Source organism: Opisthorchis viverrini, assembly GCF_000715545.1.
Source record: "Opisthorchis viverrini unplaced genomic scaffold opera_v5_57, whole genome shotgun sequence".
NCBI lineage: Eukaryota > Metazoa > Platyhelminthes > Trematoda > Opisthorchiida > Opisthorchiidae > Opisthorchis > Opisthorchis viverrini.
Genome location: NW_008751714.1, coordinates 547,730 through 559,892, shown reverse-complemented (window position 1 = coordinate 559,892; position 12,163 = coordinate 547,730). Strand labels below are relative to the sequence as shown.

The following is a 12,163-nucleotide window of genomic DNA, read 5'->3' as shown; positions in this document are numbered from 1 at the left end:
TTTTTTTTTGGGGGGGGGGTTCGTGGATTTTATTGTTTTCTATAATACGGTCACCCGTTGTGGTGGTGTAGATTTTAATGTCTGTTTGTTCTATCTGAGCTCCTCTGAGTCACCGCTCTTGTTCACTGACGCTTAGAAACAAAATGTCCCAGCGAATAACGCTGATATAATCTGCAAGTATGAGAAATTCTGACCGATTAGTTCTCCTTATTTTGTAAACTGCCACGATCAAGCTTATAACCAGATCATCCAACATGAAGTTACCAAGTTTGCCACTTAAGCAATCTTTTAGAACTTATGGATCAGTAGTTTCATATAATTTTGGTAAGCCACAATTTTTTCTACTGCCCATACGGATAATATAAACCCGTTTAACACCACAACTTCTATTCTACACAGTGGTTTTGATCTCCTGGTTGAGTTTGTATCAGTTGCTCATGTAGGATATCTGTGAATACCTGAAAATTTTCGAGCATTCAAGTTAATAAATGACTGAACAATATCCAGTTATCGGTGTGGGTGACAAGCACAAGTAGTTCATCGGTAATATGGGAAGATCGAAGAAGATAAATTGAAACCTTCCGTGTCGTGTTCCCGCCTCCAGACCTAATGCTTAAAAATAAGTCTTATTACATACCAAAACCAAGTGCAACAAATGAGTACTCACTTTACCAGTTAAAGGGAAGAGAAAGCAAACTTTTGCTAAGTCCATTTGTTACGAAAAATTGTTTTCCCACACAGAAAATATTGAGTAAAGCATTATTTTCTCTATCAAAGAAGGATGTTAGATGACCAAGTAAAATCAACCTCGGTTAAGAATATCTGGTTATGGAAAAATGTGGTGGTTTCCGTTCGCATGTCCGCCGGTACTTTCATTGAGACAAAATGTTGAGCGCTTCTTCATTCTGTCCCGTGAATGTGACGTGCTCTGCACTTTAATGCAAATTCAATGGTTGGTTTACTCCGAATGAGTGAATTGCTGACTCCCGAGATCAACCGACGCAGTGTGGTTCCGCATCTAGGCCTTTACTCCCCGAATTGCACATTGGAACAAAGCTGTTATCGCCACATGAAAATCCGGTATGCTTAAAATGCAGCCCTTAGTTTACATTGCTGCATAGATTTTTGAATTAAGCGCTCTCTGCCTCACCAAAGACCCGTACACTGATCACCTCTTTGCAATCCGCTGACCACAGCCGGTTCCAGCCACATTTCTGGAACATCACTGAAAAAGACTTGAATAAGTTTCACATGTTTAGCTCGATCTGGTGAAGTCTCGCAGCCATACCACAATTCAGCCCTCGATGTAGTCTGATATAAGCCAACTTTGAAAGTCAATAACATGTTTTTTTGTTGTCACAATTAGTGGAAAATGCCAAACACAAATCCGGCCTTCTAAATTTAGGCGTTGATTCTGACCGTCTCACGGCCTTCAGAGCCAAGGTAATTTCTGAGTTGCGTATTGCGTTACTAAAATTGCACTGTTATTCCTTATATTTTCGGAGGCTGCTTCAAAGACGGTACGTTTCACAGGACAAAATAACCCTATAGTGGTACTATACGACTTATGCTTACTACTTTCTTTCTAAAATGTATGAACAATGTCGTTTCACATATTCCAGGTCGGCAAGGTTAAGAACGCCGGGTGTGGAAAGGGAAATTGATTACTGCATTACTGGCAAAACCAAACAAAATTCAAAAAAGGGGATTCACGTATCAGACACAAGCACTTGTAGGAAAGCCATTGGAGGACCTCCCAAGCACTCACATATAAGCATAGAAGATTGACGGAACTCTGGCACATGACAAGTGGCACAAATGCGTTGGAAGTACTGAACTAGGCGATAGAATCCAGTACGCCTTTAAAGCTAAGGGACACCGTGACCATAGGGCGTTTATACACATGCCGCTACTCCAACACTTGACGGAGTATGAAGGTCCAAACATCCCTTCTCCATCGGACGCCTGCTTGCTGTTCTTACTGGCCTTTATAAAATGGTGTGGAGTAATCAGAACTAAAATTCCATATACAGTGGAGATCAAGCCAATTTCTTTTTGGTTACCACACTCGCATGAACACGTTGTATAAAAACGAATACTCTTATCAACTCGTCCCAGTTTGTTAGAATGATATCTTTTGCCCAGATAGGAGCAAATAAATTAGACAAGGATCGACCAAGGATTTCACCTTAATCTCTGAACAAAACGGATGAGAGATCATCAAAAGCAGCAGCTTGTTCACGCTTGAGGGACAAGAGGAATTTGTTTATTTCTAAAACCTTCGGAGATTCCATGGTTGAGGTACACTTTAGATTTCCGACTGTGCAACTGCAGGTGGGCAATTAATTCGTAAATGGATACATCCAATGCAAAATTTTCGGCGTTCTATTTTGGAGAAAAACGTGCTATTTTATTCAGTGGTTGTTTAGCTCACAAAGGGCTTCTTTGCGCGTACCCGCTGGAATGTTTTTCGCTTCTTCCTGTAAACCTCTTGCCTCCTTCATCCTGCGAGCTATCAGGACCCACAAAGCTTTTGATCGGTAAAGATGCCTTTATTCTCCTGAGGTGTAACGGTTTGTTTCAACCAATACTTATCCGAAATTTTGGTGGTGCTGGCCAAACACTGCTTAGATCTAGGTTGTGCCGTTCCACGAGGCGAACGCCCAGGATCTTTAACGGATGCGGAAAATACCCTCCGGCAAGTCAACCTCAGAATATGTATTGTCCAGAGGATACTTAAATAGGTGGTTATTGTAGGCGCCTCAGTAACTAGACGATCTGCAAGTATACTGCACCTCTCTGAAAAGCGTAACGAGAAGCAGGAACAAAGAACTGCGTGATCCGAATGCGAATAGGATTTCCAGGGCGAGTGACAGTCAGTAGATGGTCAGCGCAACCTGTAGCTAATGGTAATGTGGTCATTCTCTTCTGCGGATAGACGCGCATCCGAGGAGCGCCACTTAGCCAAGCAACTTTGGGTGTCTCGAAATTGAGCACTACACATAAACAGTTCATGGTTGGTACGAAACTGCATCGGGCGTTCCTGTTATTCCTGCGTCTCGATTTCGTTCCAAGACAAACATCCAGTTGAGCTTCAGCAGCCTTAAGATTAGTTAACTGCGCAGTCATATCTTCGGCAACCACTCCACGCCAGCCGCAACCAGCTGCCATAGTGTCATAAAAGCTGTCTTTGCACTGAGCAAGCAGCGATGACTGGCGGCTTCACGGGATACTCCCGGAAACGATTCCTGATGAACCACACAAAGGCGAATATCAAGGGTGACCGTTAAGTCGGAGCCCCTTCAGCTCGATGAATTAGAACGATTCCAACCCCAGTGGGACCAACAGCACCGGCTTGTAGACCAGCGGAGCTGCACAACCAGAGGCAAGAAGAAACCGAGCGGGAGGTCATCTGGAATATCCTTCTTGGGTCTTGAATCCTCAATTCAAAGGGAGCACACATCGGTGAAATGCCCCATCGGTTGATGCAGTGTCATCAGCCAGCTCACCTCATTTGATGTAGAAAGGGTAAGCAGAGAGGGCTACTGCCGATACAACAAGAAAATGAGAAAGACTGGCATTTGCCAAACTTGTGTTCTACTTGAACAGCATTTGGTTGCAAATCGAAAAGTATAAAACAAGTTATAACTTGCCCCATCGTAGCTTCCAAATAAACTTTCGCATTAAGTTGGGCTTGATTTCAAATAGATCATACACTTTTGTGGGGCGTAATTCTTCATATTCACAAAAAAGTACGTAACGGAAAAGCAATTTCGGTGGGTAGAAAAACCAACCTGTACATCCTTGTTTTTCAGCCAGACGATGAGGTGTGAGATAATAAGGCGTTTATCCATCGACAGTTGAGGATAGTGTGAAATTATGATTGACATTGCACGCAGGCATTGTACTTGTCGCTGCAAGTGATACGTCCCAGTAGCCTGTCGGAAAATCTCATTGAAGATGAGTTCTGCTGACACTGGATGTAGGAGCACTGTAATTAGCTTTTGCAGAGAACGTCGCACAAATTTCGATCTCATCAGTGCTGGTGTTAGCAAAAGATCAACGATAGATTTGACATGCTTTTCGATGGTAACCCGAGAAAGGCACTTGAAGACTGCCTATAAGGGTTCAAATAAACCAAAATTAGCTTCAGTTAGATAGCTTGAATTGAAGGAATTCCCAATTCCAAGCTTTCAATATGATACCTTATCAAAATCACGAGAGGAAACAATCAAGACAAAAATGTTGGCTTCAATTGTTGGTTTTGTATCCGCGACATCCTGATTGTCTAATAGATTATATACTGGTAAGAAAAATCTGAATGGTGTTCAGTAGTTCTATCAATCACCGAGATATTAAGATCTGTCTCACAGATCCCTTGAACCAACAAAGCACTCCTGCTTTCAAAAGAACGTTCGTTTGACATGTACACTGTTCAGATGCATCTTTGCTTCTCTCATCAATATCTAAATAAACGCTAGCACGAATGATGGCGGCATCAGAAGCTGGGCTCTTCTCAGTGACGTTACAGCAATGCAACCAGGGCTGGGAACTGTTTTTGTGACCAAATTTGTCTTTACTGCATAGTATGCGGGAATAATCCCAAGCAGACTTAAATATTTTCAGCAATCTTGTGAGTAGTTTCATATATGAAAATATACTGCGATATCTCGAATATCGTGCCAACTAAAACATGAGACGGCCTGTGTGCAGCACATTCAGTTGTTGAATATCATGAACGAGAGATTCAGTTGAGTCTCTCGTGAAAACCAAATTGTGAGTGTGTTCCTCGAAAACATTCCGATTTGGGTTCAAGTAGAACATAAAGTTGACGGAAACTTGGGAACTGAGCCTACCTGATGAGCCCCATGAAGAGCAAAGCTGGTCGTGGGTTGTCGAAGAGTTTTCAGTAACCTTTCGAGTGGTTTTCTTTATAAAACATTTTCTGTTAGACGGTTGAGCTCGGTAGATATATAATTTTCTTGGGTATAATTGATCAACCACAGTTAAAGTCCTCTATAGTCAAAAGTTTTCCTCATTTTGTGCAAACGATTTAAGTAGGATCATCAAGTTACTCCACGTTTGCTTTTGTGAGGCTCATCGGTAGGGAACATCCCTCTTGATGCCAAGATTCAAACGCTGATAACCTGAGACGTAAACTCATTGGTACACTAGACGCACTTGAATTATCCACCGCAGGAGAGATCTGATTCTCTGCCCCAGGTCATCAAAGAAGGCAGAACATCCGTTTTTGCGTTTTTACCTATCAAATATAATTACTTTGCATCGGCAACGCACTGGTCACAATCTTATTTTGTATGTCAGGAAACCGGAGCAGGGTATTTTACTATATTTACTGTTGAGGCAATCCAAAAAAGGTAAACCAAGTCCCATACCTCCTTTATTGATGTCGACCAACCCAAAAACCATATTAGATCAGTCGGATCCAAGATCGCGTATATAATTACAGGATTTTTGTATACAACATACCATAAGGGGATGAATGAAACGTGTACTACATAAACTGTGGCTTTAATTACTAGCATTCTAATGGAACTACTCACAAGGCAGTACGTTAAACACGGCAGTTATCCATGATGAACTGTACCTGGTGGAGCGCTCAGAGATAATCAGAGAGAAATCCCTTAATAGTGTAGAAATTTCGTTCCGAATGCATTTTACAACTGACACAAGAATTTCAACAACATTATGGCGCGTGACAGTGAGCACATTGCAAACATGTTAGCATTAAGCTCACCTCGAGTGCTTGTAACACTTTGTAAACAACACGGCAGTTATCATCCTTTACAAGTTCAACGAACCAGGACAAAACCGATGACAAATTCTTATTTGAAGCAGAGTGAAATTGGGATGGCATTTTACACAAGTAATTCCAATAATGATCCTTCAGACATTCCGCAGCATTTTCGCGGGAAGAACTGTCCAGTTTATGAGACAGTTGCAGGCGTATCTGGCGCGGTATCATTTCCATCTCCCTGCTCTTTGGGATCTTATTCGTATTAACCAAATGAAATTTTCGGTCCACCGAGTTTTCATTCAAGGGGCTAATGCCGTGATGAGACATTACTGCTTGAACTTTTGAAGGGGTTTCATCAAGCATATTGTGAGGAGTGGCTTCCAAAAGACTGAACAAAACATTTGTTAACCGGTCTGGAAGTTGTTTCACCAAACGGCTAAGTGCTTGTGAATCCACGTAACCTAAAATAGAATTGATGCAATCCACGCAAAATCTGAACATTTCGGACGAATTATTTTGCATGACTTGCTCCAACAAAAACATCAAAGAAATAAGTAGATCCTGAGAGCTCAGAATTGCTTCCGGGTAGTTTGTAAAAACAGTCTTCACACGCTTGGCCGTCATACCCAACTCATATTTGTCCCACTCTTGGTTTTGTGTTTGAAAGAGCAGAAATTTCAAAATCGGCCCAGAATTACTGGTTGATAAGAGATGCGCCTGATAGCAAAACCAAACAATTTGCTGAAGGGATGGAGGAAAGGCGGGAAATCGGTTGTGAATTTCAGATTCGAGTTCTCCTAGCAAAATATTCTTCAAAATTGGATGACAGGCGCTTTGTAGCAGCAGGTAAACCACTCGCATACATGATGATTGTAGTTTGTCGTGACGAATAAGATTGGTCATCAAACATGAAACGGTTTGCGTTGTTCGCACAGATAAGTTTTGCAGATCAAGACAGGAAGACAGATATGACTCCAAGTGTCCAAGCTCCGCGATCATGAAGTCTTCATTTCCAATATGACGAATACGATTTATCGCAGTCATTATGTAGTGATTACATCCATTTTCGGTTGACGGTATATTCATCTTTGCAGATAGTTACGATGGAAGTTCTTTATACGCCTAATTGTTCATCATTTCAAGGTCACTTGTGATGCTAAATCTGTTGGACTTTGCATTAAGTATGAACAAAAAGTACATATTTGAAATTACCCGCTGGTTTTTAGAATATCTGTACCGTACTCGGTAAGGTTGAGGTCGAGTAGAGTGTGCGCTCTGTGTGACACCTACTGTGACACAAAGACACCGATAATTGCAGTGTTTTTATAACCCAAGGTTTTGATCATCATGACTGACCTACGTTGGGAGCATTCACAAAGGAATCACAAAGGACAAAGGAAACAAAGGTTGTCTGATAATTGTTCATTTGTGGCCAGTCTGCATGAGACTGTCCACTTCATCAGGATGCAGCAATGACAACTTCATAGGTTCAAGCCGAGTTTTGCTGGTCACTCGGCACACAGGCCAGAGAGTACCTAATGTCGAACTTCAACCACATCTACCGTGTTACCCATCCTACTGTTTCAGACTGAGTTTGTTGCTCCAGGCGGAATTTTAAAATCATGGTTCAGTTTCCTTTCTAAGCACTTTATTCTTCACACCATGACACTTACAGTTAGAGGCATATGTTGACAGATATGTTACTAAATTACTTGATGGGTTGGCCTGGAATGTGACACACTCCTTTAGGTTCTAGTGATCACCACTGTTTATATTGAGTCCGCGCAGAATGTGTTATGGTTTGGTATGTTTTCGTAAGGGCACTGTTTTCTATGTTACTTATGCGTGGCGTAAACGTGGTCTGTCCCACTGTGAGTGATACCAATTTACTGAGTCCCAGCAGAGTGCTGGGGCTGGGCCAAACATTAGATCTGGTATATTCCGGAGTCTGGGTTTAGCACTGAATTCATGTGGGGGAAGAGCCCAATAATCAGAGGGATCAATATCATGATAGAGGAAGTTGCACAGTTTAGAGATTGCGCTTTTGTGTTGAATTAGACGAGGAACTCACAAGCTGATTCCTACAGCATTTACTCTGCCGGTCACCGTGTGCTTCACTGCAAGTAGTAACGGCATTTTCGCGTAATAACTCTTCGACCAGTTGCGTCTAATTATCACTCCTGTTCCGGTAATTTGATGGGCAACCTACGTACACAGATATTTGGGAATCAACCCATTCGAAATGTGTGGGACCGGAATAAGTCCATCTATAAGGTGGATGCGCTAAAGGAGAAAATTCTAGGCATCCGATGAAAATGGAAGGAATAGTACATAGTTGTTCAAAGATACTTATGAAAATCACAGGGTTTTAGGGATGAAACGCGTTATTGTTACACCTATTTCCTTGGGGCTGCGGTAGTACTGCATGCGTTCCGGACAGACAAGAAGGAATTCACGGAATCGTATTCTGACTGGATGCTATACACAGCAAATAAACTGGACGGTAATTTGCTTGTTCGAACTATGCTGAGAGGTGGATTAGGATTATGCAGTTGAACTTCTTCAGCCGATCCCCAAGTACATGTTCGAATGACCAGACGTTGAAACTGTTGCGGAAGCTCAGGTAGAATTGAGTGTGTGGAAATCAGAGTCACCAGAGTTTACTGACTGACCTTATCTGCGTAGAGAGAATACTATCAAACTAGTCAAACCAGAAAGGGAAAAAGCATTGTCGCCTGATGCCCCTGTGAGCACTACTCAAATCTGTAAATTCCGACACCCAAGATTTCAACAGCGCTCGAAATCCTATTCCTGTTGTCAATGCTTAACTCAGAACAACCTCGTTGATAACATTAAAGTCTGTCCTCGGGCCTATCTGGTGTACTACGTCTACAATATGTCACACCCGCTAACTGTTGATTTTCTACGATGCTGTAAGTGTTAACCTGCTGCGCTCTCTGATACGTTCGACATTTTTCTACCCCGTTACCCCTTGTGTAACACTACTGTCATGGCCAATATTGTCATGTGTTGATATTCTCCCTAAGAGGTGAGTAGTCCGCTAGCAGTTGCAAAGCAAGTGACGGTGGTGGGGAGATGGATTCCAAAACACCTTGACAGCAGAGTATTTACAAAACTCAAGAAATTGCGATGAAGTGAACTCGAGACCGTTGTCCCTCACCATTTGTTTCATAGAACCGAATCACGGAACAAATAAAATTAAGAACGAACTAGTCGCCTTGGGTGAAATATTTATGGCCATTTTGAGTAGATGTTGATGAGCACAGGAGAGCTGATTTTAACAGTGCTCTCAGCAAAATTAATATGTATACGAAACCAAGTGCTCTGACTAGCTGATCCTGATTATCGCTCACCTTCAGAAGGCGAAAATAGGTTGGTACTGGGAATTCTCAATGAATATCACTTAGTTGTCACAGATGGAGAAGGCAGTTCCACACAAAGACCCATGGATCAACGTCTGAAACCTCCGAAAAAGGCAGGCTTGTTCAGTAATCTTTGGGTTCATACTTTCTTCAAAGACAAATGTGCTTCATGGGATTTATTTGGTAGCCTTGTCAAGCATAGATAGAAGACTCCTACGGAGTCACTGAGAGAAGTTTTGCTGTTGAAAAGGGGGGTAGTATATGGAGAGAATTGTGCGTCGTGTGGCCCCATGTTCGTGAAACTTGAGCTAGCCCTGCAGACACTAGACATGTGAACCGTGATGGCTGGCTAGATTGATAGCTAGGTCAAACTCCGAGGTGTTGTAATTCTTACATGTCCCTGAGTACGGATAGTAGTTGTTTCTCTGCACTTTTCCCGACTTTTTCTTTGGAAAGAACCCAGAAAATTGTTACAACTAAGAATAATACCAACCTTACAAGCACAGTCTTGATGTTTCGTTATGCCACACAAACAGCTTTGTCTTGTTTGCAGACAATCTAGTATTTTATCCTTCTTCGGTTGGCTGAGGGTGTCTAGATTAATTCAAGTAAATTACCAATGAATTCGGTTGGTTGGTAGGGGTATCTGGTAGTAAGAAACATGACTTAAATGTGTTAAAATATATTAAGCTGAGCAGAAAATATGTTATAGGTGGTGAAATCCTAACGTTCTATGTTGAGCGCAAGCTCACAAAATGAGGAATGACGGGAGTCTCAGTGTAGCTCTTCGTACATAGTACAGGATGAGAGGACTAATCGACGGAATGTGAATAGTGCAAGATAAATATTAGTATGCAGTCTACAAGGTATGTCTACTTCCCTGGAAAAGAACAGGAAACTAGAGCTAGATAGCTAGCATGTGACATGAATACAATGTTCACCGTTATATGACAATGTAAAGAGTTCGTGCTGTCAGGGGAGCCAATCCGTACTCAAAAGCTGAGAAGCACTGTACAACTGTTTCATCCCTATTAGGGATGAGTTCTTTCCAGATAGAAATATGCAGAACAAAGATGGCGTCACAGTGGTATTCCTATTAGGTCCTATTCATGCGGGCTCCTTCATGAGTAATCCAGAATCCAAATCGCTAATCCAATAACTCACACCATTGTCGCTCTGTGAAAGATGATTTAGTGACTGCTGTTGATGACATCAATTCAACCACTGTCTTAGGAACCTGCAAATTAGTACATCCTTATATTTATTTTACCTTAAAACCTGAGCTCAATGACCGGCTGCATTTCTTCGATGGCAATAAACGTGATGAAGAGAACAAAAGTACTCAGCCCAAAATGCACAGAAATCTCAAGTGAACGGGCTTCAACAGTTTTGTTTGGGGAAATATTGGGGGGAGACATTGTTATGAGTAGCTTCCAAAACGGTTCACAGCAGAAAATCGGGTTCATACTCGGATCCACGAAGGGTGGGAGGTCTACACAAACCGTTCAGTTAAATCAGATTAAACTGATACCAGAATGACAACAGATATTGTCGTTCTGACACATAATGTCGTACATTTGAGATCGAGTCTCTTTTCCGCCACACTATTCCTAGGTTTTGGTTAAGATTTGTCAACCTAGATAAAGAATGTGCTTTCCGAAAAACCCACCGAGCACTGTTAATTTGTTCAAACTCAGGCGGTTGTCGAGGCGTGGGTCACTGGAATCCGGTGAATTCACCCCTATCCCTGTGTTCAAAAGAAGCTAGCACAACCTTTGAACTTGTTCTGGCTTGCTGTCAGTCAAGCTGCATCTTCATAAGTGACGATGACATAAATATTTTTCCAAGTCAACCTAGCCATCCTGGGGGCCTGATTGCCTTTTTTTCCATGGAATGTTATATATGCCACAGAACTCATGTGACTTTTGTACATCTTACTACAAATTCCTAGTGACATGGCCTGGTGACAGTCACAGAAGTCACGCTATTTGCTCGGACATCTAGCTCACACATTACCAGATACAAGACACAGAGCTTGTGTGCATGAGCACCTTTCAGATTCTTCCTACTAAAAGGAAATGTAAGTGTATTTTGCGGGAGACCCACTTCAAGCCCAGCTAAATCACTCGTTTGTGATTTTTCCGGTGCATTTAAACCTCAAACTCCATTCCAAATTTAGTCCAGTTGAGCTAGAGTCAGATGCCCAGAGATTTAAACGATCTTCCTTCCTAAAACTTTCTTTTATTTTCCATTTAGTGGTTCTGGAATGTTTTCCCTTGTGATGTGGGGGAAAGACTGTCCTAAAGCTTCAATAGCGTCAATGAAAACGAAGAAGACACTGAAGTTCTGGTCTTTTGTCAAATAGAAGCTAAAACTCACATCATCACAATCCATCAAACCCAGGAGAAAACAAAGTATAAGGTCATTTTTACCACTTTCAAGGATTTTCTGCATCTACTTACCATTTGCTGCACACACATGAAGCTGGGATTAGTATAAACTTACATGGATCTATAATTGTATATACAAAAACCATCCCGTTGTAACTAACGTCTTCGTATTTATATTGTGATAGCCTTCATCTACATGCCTGATTATCGCTCACAAGTTGAGTGTGATAACTGGGTTTCCCCCATTTATATACAAAGTAAGTAGATGTTGATCTGTAGGGCGTTCCACTAAGTGGAACTGTAATCCCAGTGACTTTTTATTTGCCTTACTAAATGTGATGAACATGACTGATGCTCTATTCATTGCTCTATTCCTTATTCTCTTGTTTTAATATTCCATATGCTGTACATATTCGCCAATTCGAATACATACGTGCTGGTTGCCTGAAGGAAACGCCTTATTACCCTCACACTTCTATTGCAGGGGAGAGTACGATCCCAAACCGTCTTGTAATACATCATCATCATCGACAGCATGACATCAGTGTTCAACACCGATGCTTCACTGCCGTACAACCATGACTTATTTGAAAGCCTTATTGTAAAGAAAAGAGTAAAGGTGGACGGGGGAG

The 12,163-nt window shown here is 41.8% G+C and overlaps 2 protein-coding genes across 2 annotated transcripts in view; one reads left to right on the top strand and one right to left on the bottom strand.

Moving 5' to 3' along the window:
* Nucleotides 1-6,844, bottom strand: part of T265_03839 (hypothetical protein) — a gene marked incomplete at both ends in the record, with an annotated part of 28,776 nt that extends 21,932 nt beyond the window's left edge. The window contains one exon of the mRNA XM_009168420.1: nt 5,759-6,844. Within this exon, the coding sequence (XP_009166684.1) occupies nt 5,759-6,844 (1,086 nt within the window). The remainder of the gene's footprint in view (nt 1-5,758) is intronic.
* Nucleotides 1-12,163, top strand: part of T265_03840 (hypothetical protein) — a gene marked incomplete at both ends in the record, with an annotated part of 40,365 nt that overhangs the window by 20,016 nt on the left and 8,186 nt on the right. The gene's annotated exons all lie outside the window — the stretch shown is intronic.